The 17614-nt window shown below is 37.6% G+C and overlaps 1 protein-coding gene across 5 annotated transcripts in view; it reads left to right on the forward strand.

Annotated features, from left to right (window-relative positions):
- DCUN1D4 (DCN1, defective in cullin neddylation 1, domain containing 4) overlaps nt 1-17388 on the forward strand; it is a 40096-nt gene extending 22708 nt beyond the window's left edge. For all 5 annotated transcript variants that reach the window (XM_014945607.1, XM_014945608.1, XM_014945609.1 and 2 more), the window contains 7 exons: nt 7153-7244; nt 9412-9482; nt 11108-11199; nt 12064-12172; nt 15488-15592; nt 16070-16172; nt 16285-17388. In XM_014945607.1, the coding sequence (XP_014801093.1) occupies nt 7153-7244; nt 9412-9482; nt 11108-11199; nt 12064-12172; nt 15488-15592; nt 16070-16172; nt 16285-16340 (628 nt within the window). In that variant the 3' untranslated portion in view covers nt 16341-17388. The remainder of the gene's footprint in view (nt 1-7152; nt 7245-9411; nt 9483-11107; nt 11200-12063; nt 12173-15487; nt 15593-16069; nt 16173-16284) is intronic.
- The last annotated feature ends 226 nt before the right edge of the window (nt 17389-17614 follow it).

A 17614-nucleotide genomic window follows, 5' to 3' on the forward strand; every position in this document is an offset into this window, starting at 1 on the left:
CCTGTGTGTCAGACAAATATATGCTCTTTCCCCATAGGTAGTTCCTTTTTTCCCTTCATGTTCCTGATGAGCAGCATGTTGGGTTTCAGAAATGGAAGGGCGATTCTAAACACAAAGGCTGGGAGTTTGCTGTTGCCCAGTAGTGACAGGCATAGCAGACACTCTGGGAAAAAGTTCTGCACACACCTCTCTAGCTCTGATGGTGGAGAAAACACCCTTTAGCAGTTCTGTACCGGTGTTGGCCTCCTCTGATGGTGGTACAAGTTCTGGTACCAAAAGTATCAGGGTATACTCATTGCCCCTTCCTTTATGGAAGGTGCCTGTGGGGTTTTTACTTCTTTTTCCTTTTTAGCTTCTCCAGACTCTGAACAGCATGTTCTTTCAGTTCTGCTGTGTGACTGAAGCTCCTGTAAATTCTTCTTATGGACCATCAGTGCATAAGCAAACTAGTGAACTGTAGCAGGTCGGTGTAATGGTTGTGCATCTCTTTGAAGGTGCTGCTGCTGGTCATCTTGAGGAAGCTGTGGGCCATTGAGGACTTGCTGTTTGAAACTGAGATCTGTTCAGTAGGTGTTTGGAGTTCCCAAAGTGTTCAGATGTCTACTGTGTGCACTCTGGCAGTTTGTATTTATCTGTGTAGCAAGAGACACTGTCCTTAGCACAAAGACAAGGCACATCATCTTGCAGCACGTACAGAGAAATTCCAAAGATATGAGAGACATTCTGAGGTACAAAATAGATGCCAGACGTCTCTGGCAGTTTGTGTTTTTCTCCTTTGCACTATGGTTCTTGAGACAATCAAATGTGTATTAATGATAGTTTGGAGGACAGTCTCTGGAATCACTATTACCCTGTGCTGCCAGGTAATTGCAGTGATAATTGAGCCAAGTTGTCCCAGGCTGTAATCTCAGATACTTGTCTACTTGCTTATATCTCCCTTCTCATCTTGCTTTACCAGCACTTCAGGGATTAGAATTCTCTTGCTAATGGAACTTGCTGGTTTGGCCAGACTGGGAGAGAAACTCACTTAGTGTTTGGAGTAAGGAGGGAGGGAATAGGCTTCATCTTTATACATGGGATATCGCTAATACTGGGTCTGCATCATCATTACTTGCTTCCCTCATCTTCCTTTTCAAACAGCCTTTGTCTCGCAGAGTATGAGATCTGCTATTAGTTCATCTAGGTTGAGAGAAAAGCATCTGAGAATCATCCAGCCGTTTTTGTTGCATGGTTTTATACTTCTGGCCATGCATAGTCTATTTTCATTATAAATGTGATAGTGTCACCTGCACCCTTAATGAATGTCTAGCTAATTAACTTGTACAGAGACCGGGATAGCTCAAGAATATATTCTTTCTGATTTTTTTTTTTCTGAATTTGTGAAGTAGTTTCTCTTACCAGCACAGATTGGAAGATTTTTAGTCAGTTCTTTTTTCTCAAAAATTAAACTCCAGTGATCAGATATTGAGCTTTTTGAACAATGATAAGTTTGAGGCTGGGGCATTTTGCTTGGAGTTACTTGGCCATACGTTGGGCACATGAACCTACCAAGGAGTATTGTTGTTTCCTGCAGTTCCTAAACAATGAACTTAGCTGTAAGCACAACAAATGGCTTTCAGTCCCATATCAGTCCTGTGAGAGCTTGCTGTGCATAGATGCAGTGAGTGTATAAAAAGGACTGTTTTTTTCCTGGTTTCATTCACCATTCCTCTTGCACATGCTGCTGTCGTTGGTGTCTTGGTTCTGGCTGCAGTATTTAACTCTACCAGTTGCAGATGCAGGAATCCTTTTTCTGAAATACCTGGATGATCTAGAGCTCTGTCAATAAATTTGTTTCTTGAGGGTTCATTCCCAAATCCACTGTTTGCATATTGGCAGCGACTGTGTTGAAGGACTATGTGAACAAGCCGGGTGAGGCACTTGGTTATCATCCCTTTGGAAGATTTTTGTTGCATGGTTTTATACTTCTGGTCATGCCTAGTCTATTTTCATTATAAATGCGATACAGTGCCACCTGCACCCTTGATGAATGTCTAGCTAATTAACTTGTAGCAGAGACTGGGAGAGCTCAAGATTATATTTTTTCTGATTTTTTTTTTTTTTTTTTTTTTTTGAATTTGTGAAGTAGTTTCTCTTACCAGCACAGATTGGAAGATTTTTAGTCAGTTCTTTTTTCTCAAAAATTAAACTCCAGTGATCAGATATTGAGCTTTTTGAACAATGATAAGTTTAAGGCTGGAGCGTTTTGCTTGGAGTTACTTGGCCATACGTTGGGCACATGAACCTACCAAGGAGTATTGTTGTTTCCTGCAGTTCCTAAACAATGAACTTAGCTGTAAGCACAACAAATGGCTTTCAGTCCCATATCAGTCCTGTGAGAGCTTGCTGTGCATAGATGCAGTGAGTGTATAAAAAGGACTGTTTTTTTCCTGGTTTCATTCACCATTCCTCTTGCACATGCTGCTGTCGTTGGTGTCTTGGTTCTGGCTGCAGTATTTAACTCTACCAGTTGCAGATGCAGGAATCCTTTTTCTGAAATACCTGGATGATCTAGAGCTCTGTCAATAAATTTGTTTCTTGAGGGTTCATTCCCAAATCCACTGTTTGCATATTGGCAGCGACTGTGTCGATGGACTATGTGAGGCACTTGGTTATCATCCCTTTGGAAGAAAAAAAACACATCGGGTCTTGTGATAAATGTCTGTCTTTGGGAACCACATTAGCTTTGCTTCTTCTAGGTCCCAGCAGTGCTCTTGCAGACTTCATGGATAAATAGAACAGAATAAAGATGTTGAATAGCTCCTGCTACAGTCAGTTTTCAACTTGGTGTTCCAGCTGGTGTTTGTCACGTTTGTTTGCTACAAACAAGGGGATACTGAATAATTAGACTTTTGCCAACATGGCAGAACGCCTCCTTTCTTTGTCTCAAGACATTTTTTTTTATTCCTCTGAATTCAGAATAGCCAAAAAATGTTGGCTAGGTCTTTCATAATCACAGTTCATTCTGCAAGTATGAGAAAGGTCTGATAATTTAACAGTTGTTTTGTTTTTGTTTTTAATTGTTCCAACTGCCTTATACCTTCTGGCTTAATTGGGCAGTGCTGTCAGCCTGTTCCTTTGCAACTGTAGTAAAGCTTATACGAAATAGATAATTCAAATTAAAAAATGTTTCCAAAATTAAAAAAAAACCCCAAACCTACCAATTGTAGGTATATGAATCTCTTGTGTTTCTGAGGCATGTATGGCTGGCATTTTTCTGCAGTATTCCAGTTTGTTGCAGATCAGTGTGTTTCAGTACAGTGTTAATTTTTCTTTCCATCTTGAAATTTCTTAGGAGTCTTATTTGTATCTGTCTTCCATGTAGTAATTTATCATTTTGCTCTGGCTACTATTACTTTCCTAATGGTTAGTTGCTTTAAAGGAACTATGACGATAAACATGAAGTGGTTCTTTGAATTCCTGTCAGAATGATCTGTGTGCTCTTAACTTCTAGGTACAGTTTCTGGTAGCTGAGCTTGGTGGAGGACATTGGGTGCAGTGTACTCTAAGCTCATAACTATAGACATCTTCTACATGTCTTTCTAGAGCGACAAAATGGTGATGAAATCGACTCCAAATTAATTTCATCAGGTTGTTTCGGGATTCTCCTTGAAGCAATTAGGCACTTTGTTGTCTTCCCCCAGCAGGGATCGACACCCTAAGAGGAAGGGCTGTGGGCCTGGAAGGCTTACAGAGCCATTCTTGGCTACCTCCTCTGGTCTAAGCCATTTGTTGCTTGGCTCTTTTCAGCCAAACTACTGCAGAGTGGTGGAAGTGGATCAGAGAATGCACATGCAGCAGTGAACGGCTGCTTGGACTGCTGAGTCTCTGTCCTCTCACAGGCACGAATTATATTGTCTCTCAGAAAAGTCTAAATGGGGAAGTTACTTCATCTAAATTATGAACTAACTCGTCAACTTCTGCTGTGCCTTGTGTGCTCTAGGTGTTTTGGATACTAAATTCAGGAGACTGGTACTTCAGTGATGTCCTGAATTTTGTTAAAATGCCTTATGCTTCTTGTTGAAGGAGGGCATTACCTTGCTGGTCATCTCTGGGGGAAGGGGCGAAGGGATCTAGCTTTTCAGTTAACTTCTTACCCCATGAGGACTGAGGTTCCTTTTGAGTTATTGTCAGTGAGGACCTGTAACCTGTTCTCTGTGGTTCTTTTGTGCTACCAACTTACTGGCTTAAGAATAATGTTACGTGTGGGTCATGTCTATTTTGGCCTTCATGCCTTTTACAGGATTTTTTGAGGAGGCAACAAGAGTATGTGCAGTTCTCCTTAGTTAGCAATTCAAAATGTGCAAAGTATGTGTGTGCCTCCAGGTAGGACCTCTATTGACTGTGACATGGAGTTACTCTGGAGATAGACCCACAGCCACGTTGCAGACCATCAGTAGATTGTGGTAGCTCATGGTGTGCACAACCCTTACTTGAACTTACACGGAGCAGTTTGGGGTTGAATTTGAACTAGTCTGTATTTGTGGAGATTCTTTTTTCTCAAAAATTAAACTCCAGTGATCAGATATTGAGCTTTTTGAACAATGATAAGTTTAAGGCTGGAGCGTTTTGCTTGGAGTTACTTGGCCATACGTTGGGCACATGAACCTACCAAGGAGTATTGTTGTTTCCTGCAGTTCCTAAACAATGAACTTAGCTGTAAGCACAACAAATGGCTTTCAGTCCCATATCAGTCCTGTGAGAGCTTGCTGTGCATAGATGCAGTGAGTGTATAAAAAGGACTGTTTTTTTCCTGGTTTCATTCACCATTCCTCTTGCACATGCTGCTGTCGTTGGTGTCTTGGTTCTGGCTGCAGTATTTAACTCTACCAGTTGCAGATGCAGGAATCCTTTTTCTGAAATACCTGGATGATCTAGAGCTCTGTCAATAAATTTGTTTCTTGAGGGTTCATTCCCAAATCCACTGTTTGCATATTGGCAGCGACTGTGTTGAAGGACTATGTGAACAAGCCGGGTGAGGCACTTGGTTATCATCCCTTTGGAAGGAAAAAACAACATCGGGTCTTGTGATAAATGTCTGTCTTTGGGAACAACATTAGCTTTACTTCTTCTAGGTCCCAGCAGTGCTCTTGCAGACTTCATGGATAAATAGAACAGAATAAAGATGTTGAATAGCTCCTGCTACAGTCAGTTTTCAACTTGGTGTTCCAGCTGGTGTTTGTCACGTTTGTTTGCTACAAACAAGGGGATACTGAATAATTAGACTTTTGCCAACATGGCAGAACGCCTCCTTTCTTTGTCTCAAGACATTTTTTTTTATTCCTCTGAATTCAGAATAGCCAAAAAATGTTGGCTAGGTCTTTCATAATCACAGTTCATTCTGCAAGTATGAGAAAGGTCTGATAATTTAACAGTTGTTTTGTTTTTGTTTTTAATTGTTCCAACTGCCTTATACCTTCTGGCTTAATTGGGCAGTGCTGTCAGCCTGTTCCTTTGCAACTGTAGTAAAGCTTATACGAAATAGATAATTCAAATTAAAAAATGTTTCCAAAATTAAAAAAAAACCCCAAACCTACCAATTGTAGGTATATGAATCTTTGTGTTTCTGAGGCATGTATGGCTGGCATTTTTCTGCAGTATTCCAGTTTGTTGCAGATCAGTGTGTTTCAGTACAGTGTTAATTTTTCTTTCCATCTTGAAATTTCTTAGGAGTCTTATTTGTATCTGTCTTCCATGTAGTAATTTATCATTTTGCTCTGGCTACTATTACTTTCCTAATGGTTAGTTGCTTTAAAGGAACTATGACGATAAACATGAAGTGGTTCTTTGAATTCCTGTCAGAATGATCTGTGTGCTCTTAACTTCTAGGTACAGTTTCTGGTAGCTGAGCTTGGTGGAGGACATTGGGTGCAGTGTACTCTAAGCTCATAACTATAGACATCTTCTACATGTCTTTCTAGAGCGACAAAATGGTGATGAAATCGACTCCAAATTAATTTCATCAGGTTGTTTCGGGATTCTCCTTGAAGCAATTAGGCACTTTGTTGTCTTCCCCCAGCAGGGATCGACACCCTAAGAGGAAGGGCTGTGGGCCTGGAAGGCTTACAGAGCCATTCTTGGCTACCTCCTCTGGTCTAAGCCATTTGTTGCTTGGCTCTTTTCAGCCAAACTACTGCAGAGTGGTGGAAGTGGATCAGAGAATGCACATGCAGCAGTGAACGGCTGCTTGGACTGCTGAGTCTCTGTCCTCTCACAGGCACGAATTATATTGTCTCTCAGAAAAGTCTAAATGGGGAAGTTACTTCATCTAAATTATGAACTAACTCGTCAACTTCTGCTGTGCCTTGTGTGCTCTAGGTGTTTTGGATACTAAATTCAGGAGACTGGTACTTCAGTGATGTCCTGAATTTTGTTAAAATGCCTTATGCTTCTTGTTGAAGGAGGGCATTACCTTGCTGGTCATCTCTGGGGGAAGGGGCGAAGGGATCTAGCTTTTCAGTTAACTTCTTACCCCATGAGGACTGAGGTTCCTTTTGAGTTATTGTCAGTGAGGACCTGTAACCTGTTCTCTGTGGTTCTTTTGTGCTACCAACTTACTGGCTTAAGAATAATGTTACGTGTGGGTCATGTCTATCTTGGCCTTCATGCCTTTTACAGGATTTTTTGAGGAGGCAACAAGAGTATGTGCAGTTCTCCTTAGTTAGCAATTCAAAATGTGCAAAGTATGTGTGTGCCTCCAGGTAGGACCTCTATTGACTGTGACATGGAGTTACTCTGGAGATAGACCCACAGCCACGTTGCAGACCATCAGTAGATTGTGGTAGCTCATGGTGTGCACAACCCTTACTTGAACTTACACGGAGCAGTTTGGGGTTGAATTTGAACTAGTCTGTATTTGTGATAGGAAAAGTTTGTGTGTGTGGATAACTGTTAGGAATCAGCTGAAGTGTGACAGACTGAGCAAACACAGTGTGTAGGTTCAGTGATTCTTACTCCATTAAGCAGAGTCCCAAATGAGTGGGTTTGAGGGCAGAATGTTGGATACACTGATTCATGAAAGGAGAAACGTTGCTGTTTATAGTGGCTGTTGACTAAAAGATTGCCTTTTAAAACAATGATGAATTAATCACTTGTTTCTCTTTCTTTTTTAAGTATGTATAGAAAATATGATTCGACTAGAATAAAAGCAGAGGAAGAAGTTTTTTCAAGTAAGAGATGCTTAGAATGGTTCTATGAATATGCAGGTAAGGGTGAAATGCAACTTTCCTTCTAATAACAATGTAGTCTATATTGAAATATAAAATTGCGCTAACTGAGCTTTTCCAAGCCTGAATATAGAGGCTTTTTTTGTAAAAGTCTTAAAGAAGCTTTTCTTGCGCTCTGTGTAGCATAAAGTTCAAGAGTTCAAGGGGCAATTTTGTCTTTGTCTCTATTCTATAAAAAGAATACAGAAGGTGTGTAACTTGAAATATTTTGGAACATGTATACTTTACTATTTAGATCTACAGTTAAAGCTGTAATTCTGTCCAAAATGTTGTTACCTTCTGTCATCTGCTACATTAGTGCTGAATATTACAGAATTATGCTTCAGGAGAAGTGTATCTTAAATTAAAAAAAAACACAAAACAAAACAAAAAAAAGGTGAGGGAGGGAGTAACATTAGTTTTGTTTGTGCTGAACCTGGTGTTTATGGTTTCAAGCAAGTGAATAAGTTCCAGTGTCCGATACTAGTCTTCTCTTTATATAATTTTCTATCACAAGGCATAGGGAAGGTAGACTGAACTATTTATTCTGGCCCTTGTATATGAGAACTTTCTTCAGACATTACTTCTAGCAGTGTTAATCTGCCATCACTAAAGACGATCTTTTAAGAGTGGAGTTGGTCAAACTCATTTTTTTACACATGATTTTCTGAAGGGGAGAACTGGGGAAAAATGATCTCATGGCTGTCAAGACCAAAAGGAAATTAAATAGGTGATTGATAAAGAAAATAGGGTCATCTTGCAGTTTTCTGATGCTGTCTTAGATAGTGTTGCTCACAGCTTGTCATGTTTTGTCTACTTCTTAAGCACAATGAAGAGTGACATAATTTGATGTAATAAATATGTTTTTTTCTTCTAGTGAAATTATATAAACTAAATTAAATACTTTGAGATTTCACCTGTCTGTGGGAGTCTGTGACAGGAGATTCAGGCAAATTCAAGCCAAATCTAACCTGTTAGATTCTCTGCTTTTCTGACCAGCTTGATTTATTTTTTTACTCTAGCAACAGGGATAACTCATTTTTGTCAAGACTTTCATGGAAAGAAGGGATGAAAGGAAGGCTGTATATGAAAGAACTTTTGAGTTTCCATTGGATGCATACACCAAGATAAAACAGAGAAAAGCGGAGAGTATGATTCTGTTTACAGTATTGAGTAACATTCTGAAAAAATGAATTTTCAAATAATAATCTCTTTCGTGTTCTTGTTTCATGAGTCTTCTTTATATATGCAGACAGTTGTGACTCATTTGGTTTTTCCCCCTAGTGTGTCTTTACATTACAGAATGAGTCTTTCTCAAGATTGTTGTGTACACTCAGAACCGTGAGACGATGTCATGAGAAGATGGGAAAAGATATAATTAAACCTTGTTATGTCTAGAATAGTAGGTCACCTAATAATAAAACATAGATTGATCTTCCCTTTACAAAACTTTTTTCTTGAATATGTGATCTTTATATGGGATGAAAGTAGGCATTTCAGCCTCTAATGTTTTTTTTCCAAATTACCTCTTTCAAACATGAGTAAAATAATTCTAACAAAATAGTCCAAATACTTAAAATGTACTTAAAAAATAGAATTGCACAGTACAGTTCTTGAGACCTATGCAGTTTTTTGCAATAGAGTATTGTAGAAGTTACAAATATCTTGATTTAACATCATGTTTTACTAGTAGTGCGTTTTAATAACATCTCTATTTTGAATCTTCTTTTGCTTTTAAGTCAGCAAAGAAATACCACATAAAACTGTGGTGGTCCTTTGATAACAGTAGAGATTCAAGCCAAGAAATTACACTCACTGTCCATCATCCAGTCATTTAACCATGGTAATATTATGTGGGTGTTTTGCTAGTCTAAAATGCATTCCTAAAGATCTTATTAGTTTACTCTTCTGAGATTATTTCAGTAAATGAGTATAATAAAGGAAATTGTCAGGAATAAAAGGTTGTTTTACAGTTTTTCTGTTTCCAAAGGTGAAGTAAAGATTTAAGTGTATCCAAGTCTGATGGAAATATTTATTGCGTGCTAAAACAAATCAAAAAAATCCCATATGGAAGTTCAGGTTGTACTGTGTGATTGCATTGCTCTTGTGCTGTAAAGGTTGGACTATTTTAATTTTCAGAGACGAGTAAAATGCGTTTTGTTTGCAGGCACCGATGATATTGTAGGGCCAGAAGGAATGGAGAAATTTTGTGAAGACATTGGAGTTGAACCAGAAAATGTAAGTTCAAAGTCCATTCAAAAGGTGCCTAATCTGTTATGATGTACATGAGCCAGTCTTATATCTCTTATTTTTCCATCAAGAATTAAAAAATTCTTGGGAGTTTTTTTAAAAATCAGGGAGGTTTATGTAGACCTTTGGAAACAGCTTACCTTTATTTTAAGCCACAAACTGTTAGCCTGTAAAAGCTCGATTTGTCTTTGCTGCCACCCCTTCTCCTTCACTTCCCACCTCCTAACCCCCCAAAAAGAAAGATTTAAAAAAATTTCAAAAAGCAGCTGATTGTTGTCTTGTCTGAAACAATGAGACAACACTGGAGATTTGAAGTAGCAGCTACAAAACTACAAAGTAGTGTTTTCTTTGGGTTTTCTAGAAGAGAAAGGGATTTCAAGTATTGTGAGCAATATTAGCACTCCCATTATGCCATTTCAAAACACAAATAAAGAATATATATAATTACATACATATATTTTATATGGACGTATATAGAGAAGTAAATAAAATTTAAAAAGGAATAGTTGTGCCTTTTACAGACTTTTTCCTAGTGCCCAATTTTTGCTCTTTAAATGTATATGCAAGTCCCATCTTTTTCAGGATTCATAAAGCCTCATCTCTCACTAAGTAAAATGAGAATTGTGGTTTTGAAAGATTTACTGGAAATATATGGTGTAGTTTGCTAATTTTGGAGTTTATGACTGTAATAAACTCTTGAGATTTATGCAGACATTTGGGTGTATAAGTAGGTACTCTGATTAGCTGCTCTAACATTAGCAAGTTAATGGCTGAGTTGCAAATTTAAATGACTTGATTATTTTTTATTTCTAGTCTGCAGGGTCAGTCTACTAGTCAGCAGGTCGGTCCTGCAAGTTTTTCCATGTATATGTCAAAAGTGGTTTCTTAAGTTCCTGAATAAGATAGTGATCTTATGGTATCACTTTATTTAAATATACCTTATTACTTCAGTCTCCTGTGTGAGATGTGAAAAGGACTCTGTTTCCTTTGGGGGAAAAATGAAGTATTTATGTATCAGCCTCTGTTTTGATGACTGTTAATGTTAGTTCACCTGCCTTTACTTGACATCTAGAATTATACATGCATGTTCAGACCTGCAAAATTAGGCAGGCTGGTGGTCCCCTGGGGTAGCAGGATTCAGGTGGGATCGCCGTTAGCTTTAGAACACTTGGATTTCATGGACCTCAGGGATTGCAACTGATGTTCAACTGGACGAGAGTTTAACAAATGCCAAATGTAACTTGTCATCAAATTGGTACTTAAATTATGTAGTTGTGTTGGGAAACTTTTTCTGTATTTTCTGTAGCTTCTGCACCAACTCATCTTTCTGATTGCACTGCTCACTAAGTGACTGTGCACGCTCATGTGAAGTAAGGTGGCTCCTGGTAACTGGGGTGGGTGTCCACTCTGTCTTTGCATGTCCTTATCTTCTCTTTGTTTGCATTATGGACAGGTTTGTCGCTTTCAGGTTTTTTGACTTTTAAAATAGTGTAGCAAAGATCTGAACGTCCTGTTTATATGAGTAAAGCATTTATAGCCTACTAAACAGTAGTTATTTGAAAACTGTGGATCTTTTTTGCAGTCTTAATTTTTTTTCTTGCTTTTTGAAACAGGTAGTTATGCTTGTACTAGCGTGGAAGTTGGATGCACAAAACATGGGCTACTTTACGTTACAAGAATGGTTAAAAGGAATGACATCACTACAGTAAGTGCTTTGAAACACCTCTTAAGTTGTTACAGTAAACCCAGATTTTTAGAAAAAACACAATTTGATGTTTGGACTCAGAACACCGAAAGCAGACAGCTCTACAATGGAGTAGAAGCCATACATTTTTGGTCCTATTTATGGTGATACAGCCACTTAGGGATAACTTGAAACCTGACAGCTACATGTTTAAATAGAATTGGATTAAAATGTCTGCAGTCGCGAGAAAACAGAAATGTCATGAAGTTTGACATTTGTTTCTGTCTCCCAGGATGTGTATCTATTAGATATTGGTATGTTGTAGTTTAAGATACCAAATAATACAAACCCTTTCTGTGACTCCGCATTGCTACGTTCTTCCTAAGAGTTGCTTTCTCCAGTTGAGAGCTTATCTTCATGGCATAATTAACATAAATGTGATGGAATAATCATGTTTCAGAGAGAGTTGGAGACAGAACTGTGTTTTGACTTATCTTCCAGAACAGAATCAGTAATCACTAAAGCATCTGCAGAAAGTTCTATAGTTTCAGCAAAACTATAGAAGTATTGTTTCACTGCTGTGGCTTGCTGGTTGTTTGCCATGTGTAGACAAGCTCTCGGTTTAATCTGTTGGAGAGTGCATTTTCAACAAAGCCAAACACATTTTTATCAGATTACCAGCATAAGACTGCTATTTTATCTAAATCCATTTCACATTGTGGGTTTAATCAAGGCATTTTATGCAGACAAACTCATAAACATGCCTTTGTACAGAGTGATGTATTTTGTATTTTTGATGAGGATACATGTTAGAGATTCTTTTCTAAAACATCAGACATCTGTATAAGAATGCAGACTCTAAATTAACTTTGTGTTTTCTTGTAGGTGTGATACTACAGAAAAATTGAGGAATTCTCTGGATTACTTGAGATCTTTATTAAATGAGCCTACCAATTTTAAACTTATTTATAGATATGCATTTGACTTTGCACGGGTAAGTACTGTGGAAAACCAGCTTCTGAAATTAAAAACTTATTTTCATAAGTAATAACTGAAAGACTGTGTACTTCTAAGTATGTTTCTCTTCAGATACCACTAAAGTTTGCTTCTACCAAATGGAACTGTTTGTGCTCTAAAAAGATATATGCAGAATGCCAGAACTGGGAAAGAAAAGTGTACAGGATGCTTGATGTTCAGTGGTTGAGTGTTTTGCCATGTTTTGTTGCCTCTGCTTCAAGCTATTTTGTGACTTCTTTGAAGTCATTTAGGCCCTATTCTGTTGCATATTGGAGTTTTGCCACTTACTTCCACTGGCTTTATAATTTCCCTGGTTTTTGTTCTTGCTGTTCGAATTTTGTGAGCATAAACATATCTAAAACAGGAAGGCAATTCAGGCATTTCTGCAGATGGTAAAAATAACTAAGATGATAAAAGCTGGATATGATAGAATACAAATACTGGTTCAGATGGTTCTTGGAAGGTCATTAACGGTGTTCTCAGTATTTGTTAGACAATATGCTGATATCAGGCTTCCTACTATAAAATACATATTGATAAAATTGTACCTGGCATTGGAACCCCTAGTATGCATAAGACTATTCCTACTTCAAGGAAGCAATAAAAGAACATGAATTTTCTGAATTAACATTTTGACATGGAGTTTGGACATCCATCTAGCTACGTACAGAAGATTTAACATAAAAATGACCACAAGCAAAACTGAACCTCAGATTTCAGCACAGGAGAACCAAAAGCACCGAGAAAATTTGCAGAAAAAAAATATAACATGAGGAAAATAATAATAAGAAATGGAACTGATGGCAATTCTGATACTGAAATTTGTCATAAGTAACTCAGATTTATAGTAGATCAGTGCTTTCTGTGTGTCAGCGTGCAGAGACATTCGCAGTAGTTCATTTTTAATCAAGGAAGCCTACAGCTGAATATAACAATGCAAGGTATTGGTATGAGAGGGGAAACAAACCCTGTCAACATCTGAATTCCTCCTTTGCTTTGTGAAGATTTATTCTGCCAGTTTTGCTCAGTGTAAAATGCAAGGGCTGGGAATAAGTAACATTGCCGAAGAAGTTGAAGATACTGATGAAATATTTGGAATAGACTAAAAAAATGTTTTATTAGTAGCAAATCTGTGCCAGCCGATGGCCTGTCAAAAGTAAGTGCAGAAACGTAAAAATAAGGTACTGGGTGGAGTTTTTTTCAAGAGTTACCAAATTGTTGTGACAAACTGGGGTCTTGAAAGAGAATTTAAACATTGAGATGCAGATACTGTGATGTCACTTGTGACAAAAAAACCCTCAGATTGTAGAACTGCAAGTCAAAGGCACATCAACAGGGGAATTGTCAAAGCAATGTTAGATTAATAGAATTATTGAACTTTTAATGCTGTGGAGCCAGGGGGAGTCCACAGGAGAATGGCATCCTAAGTAAGAGTGGAATGAATGCTGGCAAAGGCTGATTTATCTGGATGTGGCAGGTGAATATGTATGTAATTTTTATCAGAAAAATAATGAAGTTATTTATAGAAAAAACCTGATGGGAGCATTTTTGGGGTTTTGATTCAGAAGATTGTGTAATTTTCATCTTAAGGGTAGTCGTTTCAGGGAACTGCACCATGGCAAAAAACACTTGTCTGGACTTCTGAGGTTTTAAGGGAGAATTTTTGAAAACGTCTGTTGTGATTTGGTATTTAGGGTTAGTTTGTCAATAAAAATTAAGTATCATTGAGGTTTTATGCAGCATGTGCTATGTAAGTCAGCATGGATTTGAGGACATGATTTAAAACACCATATGTTGGTATTAAGCACAAGCACGTTCCTCACTCCCTGTTTGCCATTGTCCTTGCCAAGTTTGAGAACATACAGATGCAGGTATTTCATGGCTTAAATAAGTCTGAAATATTGGGGAAAAAATCTCAGAATAGACTGTCTGTCATCCATGTAAAACAAATAATGAAATTTATCAGAGTTTGTTAATATGTTCTTTTCACTGTATCCAAGAAGGAGAGAATTTGAGTATCTGGAATGTATGTTAAGAATGAAATTGGAGCATCTGTCATGGCAGATGTGCCATTAGGCAGTTGGTATAAAGGGCTTATCTGAATAGTTTGTTTTCAACCGTGGTTGGAGAGGGAGGATGTAGAAACTTGTAAAAGCAGCACGGCCAAAGTAAAGGCAACAGAGCCTGATTTCATTAACACTTCAGTGTGTGTGGAGAATTCAGAGTACAAAAAGTATGGAAAATAAAATGTATTCTCACAGCGGTATGATTCCTGCTTAAAGGTGTTTGTGACAGAGGTGTAAATGAGCTTTGGGAAGAGGATTAGTTTATAGAATTATTTGATGTTGGAAATAAGTGAAAGAGTTGTATCATATTAATACAAAAATGCCTTCGCAGGTGTTTGGTTTTTTTTCCAGCTTTATTACTAATGGAAAAGCTTTGTTCATCCTGGAATTTACTTTTTGCCTCTAGATCAGATTGAGTGAAGTCCCTCCACGATTTAGTGACCAGAATGTAAAACAGCTTCTGATGTTTTCAGACTTGCTGGCCTCCCCACTTACCTTCCAAAACAAATCTGCATTAAATTCTGCCTATACTATGAAATGGGTTGCAAGAAGAGAGGATAACCTTGTTGCTAAGGCATTCAGTTGTTGTCTGAGAAATGGGATCTCCCTCTACTCTGTCCCTCCTGCGTGACAGAAGACAACTCAGTCATGTTTTGAGCTTTTTTTTTTTTAATAAAGATGTATATTCTGTAACACACAGAACTGCACTTATAGAGGTGGGGCAGAGGGTTCCATTCCCTTTGCCTTGGGTATTCTCTTGCACTGTTCCCTTAAGCACTCCTTGTATCCTGTATATCCCTGTATGCCTGGGTTTTTTGAATTTAGACTTTGCAGTTTGCAATTATGTGTGCATATAGGCAGATCATGGTCTACAGTAGCTAATATGGATCTTTATTTTTTGGAATTTCATTAATTTCTGAATTTTTAGCTTAATGCTATAACCAAGGCATAAAAGAGTGGGGGTTTATGTCCCATCTCTCTTGGGTTTATGTCCAAAATTTGTTTCATTTCAAGACAATAAATGTAGATGGGCGAACTACTTAAAATAACAAAATGGAATCTTACATGTACACATCTTACTTTTGAGATGTGCAGAAGCTGTGTTATTAAATACATTAACTTTTCCACTGTTATGATGTAATCACAGAATGATAGTGAATGGAAGTGAAAAAATCCTGAAATCATGCTCTTTTTTCCTTTTTGACCTTTTTTCCTTTTTTATGCAGGAAAAGGATCAGCGCAGCCTAGATATCAATACTGCCAAGTGTATGTTGGGCCTTCTTTTAGGAAAAACATGGTCCCTTTTTCCAGTATTTCACCAGTTTCTAGAGGTATGAACTTTAAAACAGAATTACATATTTTTTTTTTTATCTGTCTTCTCTGATACTTTAACTAGAAGTAGAATGAACAGCTAAGAACTTTGTGTTCTTATGTAGAATATAGTAACCCACAAAGCAGCACTGACAACCATTTATCTCTCCTTTCTTCCTTTTCCCCAAATCCCTACGGTGTTAAGGTTTATTTGATGCAGGACAAAGTATATATCTGGTTTTGATTTGCTTTTAGACGTTTTTTGTCCAAAAAATATTATTGCTGTGTCTTTGTCCACTAAAAGATGTCTTAATTAGAAACATGTATTATACGACACTTGTTTGACTACTTAGTGGTTTCTTTAATCCTGTTTAGTTTTTGATGGCATCCAGATTAAAGTAATAATTCATCACAAGGTTTAAATTTTCTGTAAGAAAATGTGAGTTTGAGGGAGTTGAAAATACATTTTAGTAACTTCTGTTTCTTGCCTCAAGCAGCAATCAAAATACAAAGTTATCAATAAGGACCAATGGTGTAACGTTCTTGAATTCAGCAGAACAATTAACCTTGACCTCAGTAACTATGACGAAGACGGAGCCTGTAAGTATTACCATATGTCGGTGTTCTAAAATAATTTATTTCTCTGAGCTTAATCACTCAGTGTCCTTTTCACGGAATTTTGTAAAATGCAAGTTATTTGATCTCTCTACAGGGCCAGTGTTGTTGGATGAGTTTGTGGAATGGTATAAAGGAAAACAGATGACATAGGAGTTTAACTATGCACAGCCACTCGAGAGTCACTGTTACCACAGTTAATGTCAACCATTAGCCATAAACTGCTCTTTGTATGGAAGTGCATGCTGCTTCTCTTGCACTGCGTCCCTTTGGCGGGGAACTTTTGGTGTTTGCTATTTAACAAGCCTAGCTCTGCTCGCTGTGTAGCATTGTTCTCTTTGAAGGCTGCTTTGCATTATGTATTTACACTACGAATTGGTGAACTTGCCAGCGTCTTCACTGTGATTATGTGTATATTGCTGTCTAAATTTTGTATATGTGTATAAAAAAAGAAAAGAAAAAAGCTTCACCTAGGGATTATTTCTGCAGAAATGTATTGTACAAATAATTTCGTGGCATATTTCTAGTCATCACTTACATGTTTGTTGAAACTTCGGTTAGTTTGTTTTTCTTTTGGTCTCAAATGTAGCATTTCAGAAAAATGAAATGAACAGACTGCTTGGACATAGTTACGTGAAGAACTATTGTCAATTTTAATGTTACTATTTGAGATGCCAGTTTCTGAGGGGAGAAGACATGCTGTGACTTTCTTCACCGGAATTCGCCAAACCTGACCTATTGCTTAATAGGAATGAACATTGGTGTCTTAAAAAAAAGTATATATATACACACATATAAATATTAAAACACTGTAATAGTTGTACATGCCACAGATGATTTCCATTTGAAGAAAAAAGTACTGACTTTTTAATGTTAAAACTGCAGTAGTCATTACAGGTACAAATGAACAAATTAAAGTACCTTTTAAAAATGGGTTTTAGACTTTCTTAAATTGCCTTTGGCATACTCCTGTCAATTTATTTATTTTTTTTTTTGTGTACCCAAGAGTGTTTGGTCTATGTTGCAATCCAGTGAAACTGAAAGTTCTAGCTAAAATTAGTGGTTTGGGGAATAAAGTCTGCTCACCCCTAGCACGTAGATAATACAGATTTGGGGTTTTTTGTTTGTAACATTAGCCTTTCCCAGGGTCTCTAACTTTGTGTTTCTAAGAAATTAAACATATTATACTGAATAGTCAAAACATTACTTTTTCTTTCATGCTGGGGATTGGAATTTCCTAGCAGAACGGCCATTGCAGGCAATGGGCGTGTTAAACACCAGCATTAAATGACAGTAGTTTTTAGTAGGGACCACTGCCTGTTTCACTTGCTTCTTTATAGGACAGTTCCAGTGATTATTTTGGGGAAAATGAGTGGATGGAATGATGTTTCAGTTCTGTAAATTGTCACATTGTCTTTGCCTTACCC

Source organism: Calidris pugnax, unplaced genomic scaffold, assembly GCF_001431845.1.
Source record: "Calidris pugnax isolate Ruff unplaced genomic scaffold, ASM143184v1 scaffold58, whole genome shotgun sequence".
NCBI lineage: Eukaryota > Metazoa > Chordata > Aves > Charadriiformes > Scolopacidae > Calidris > Calidris pugnax.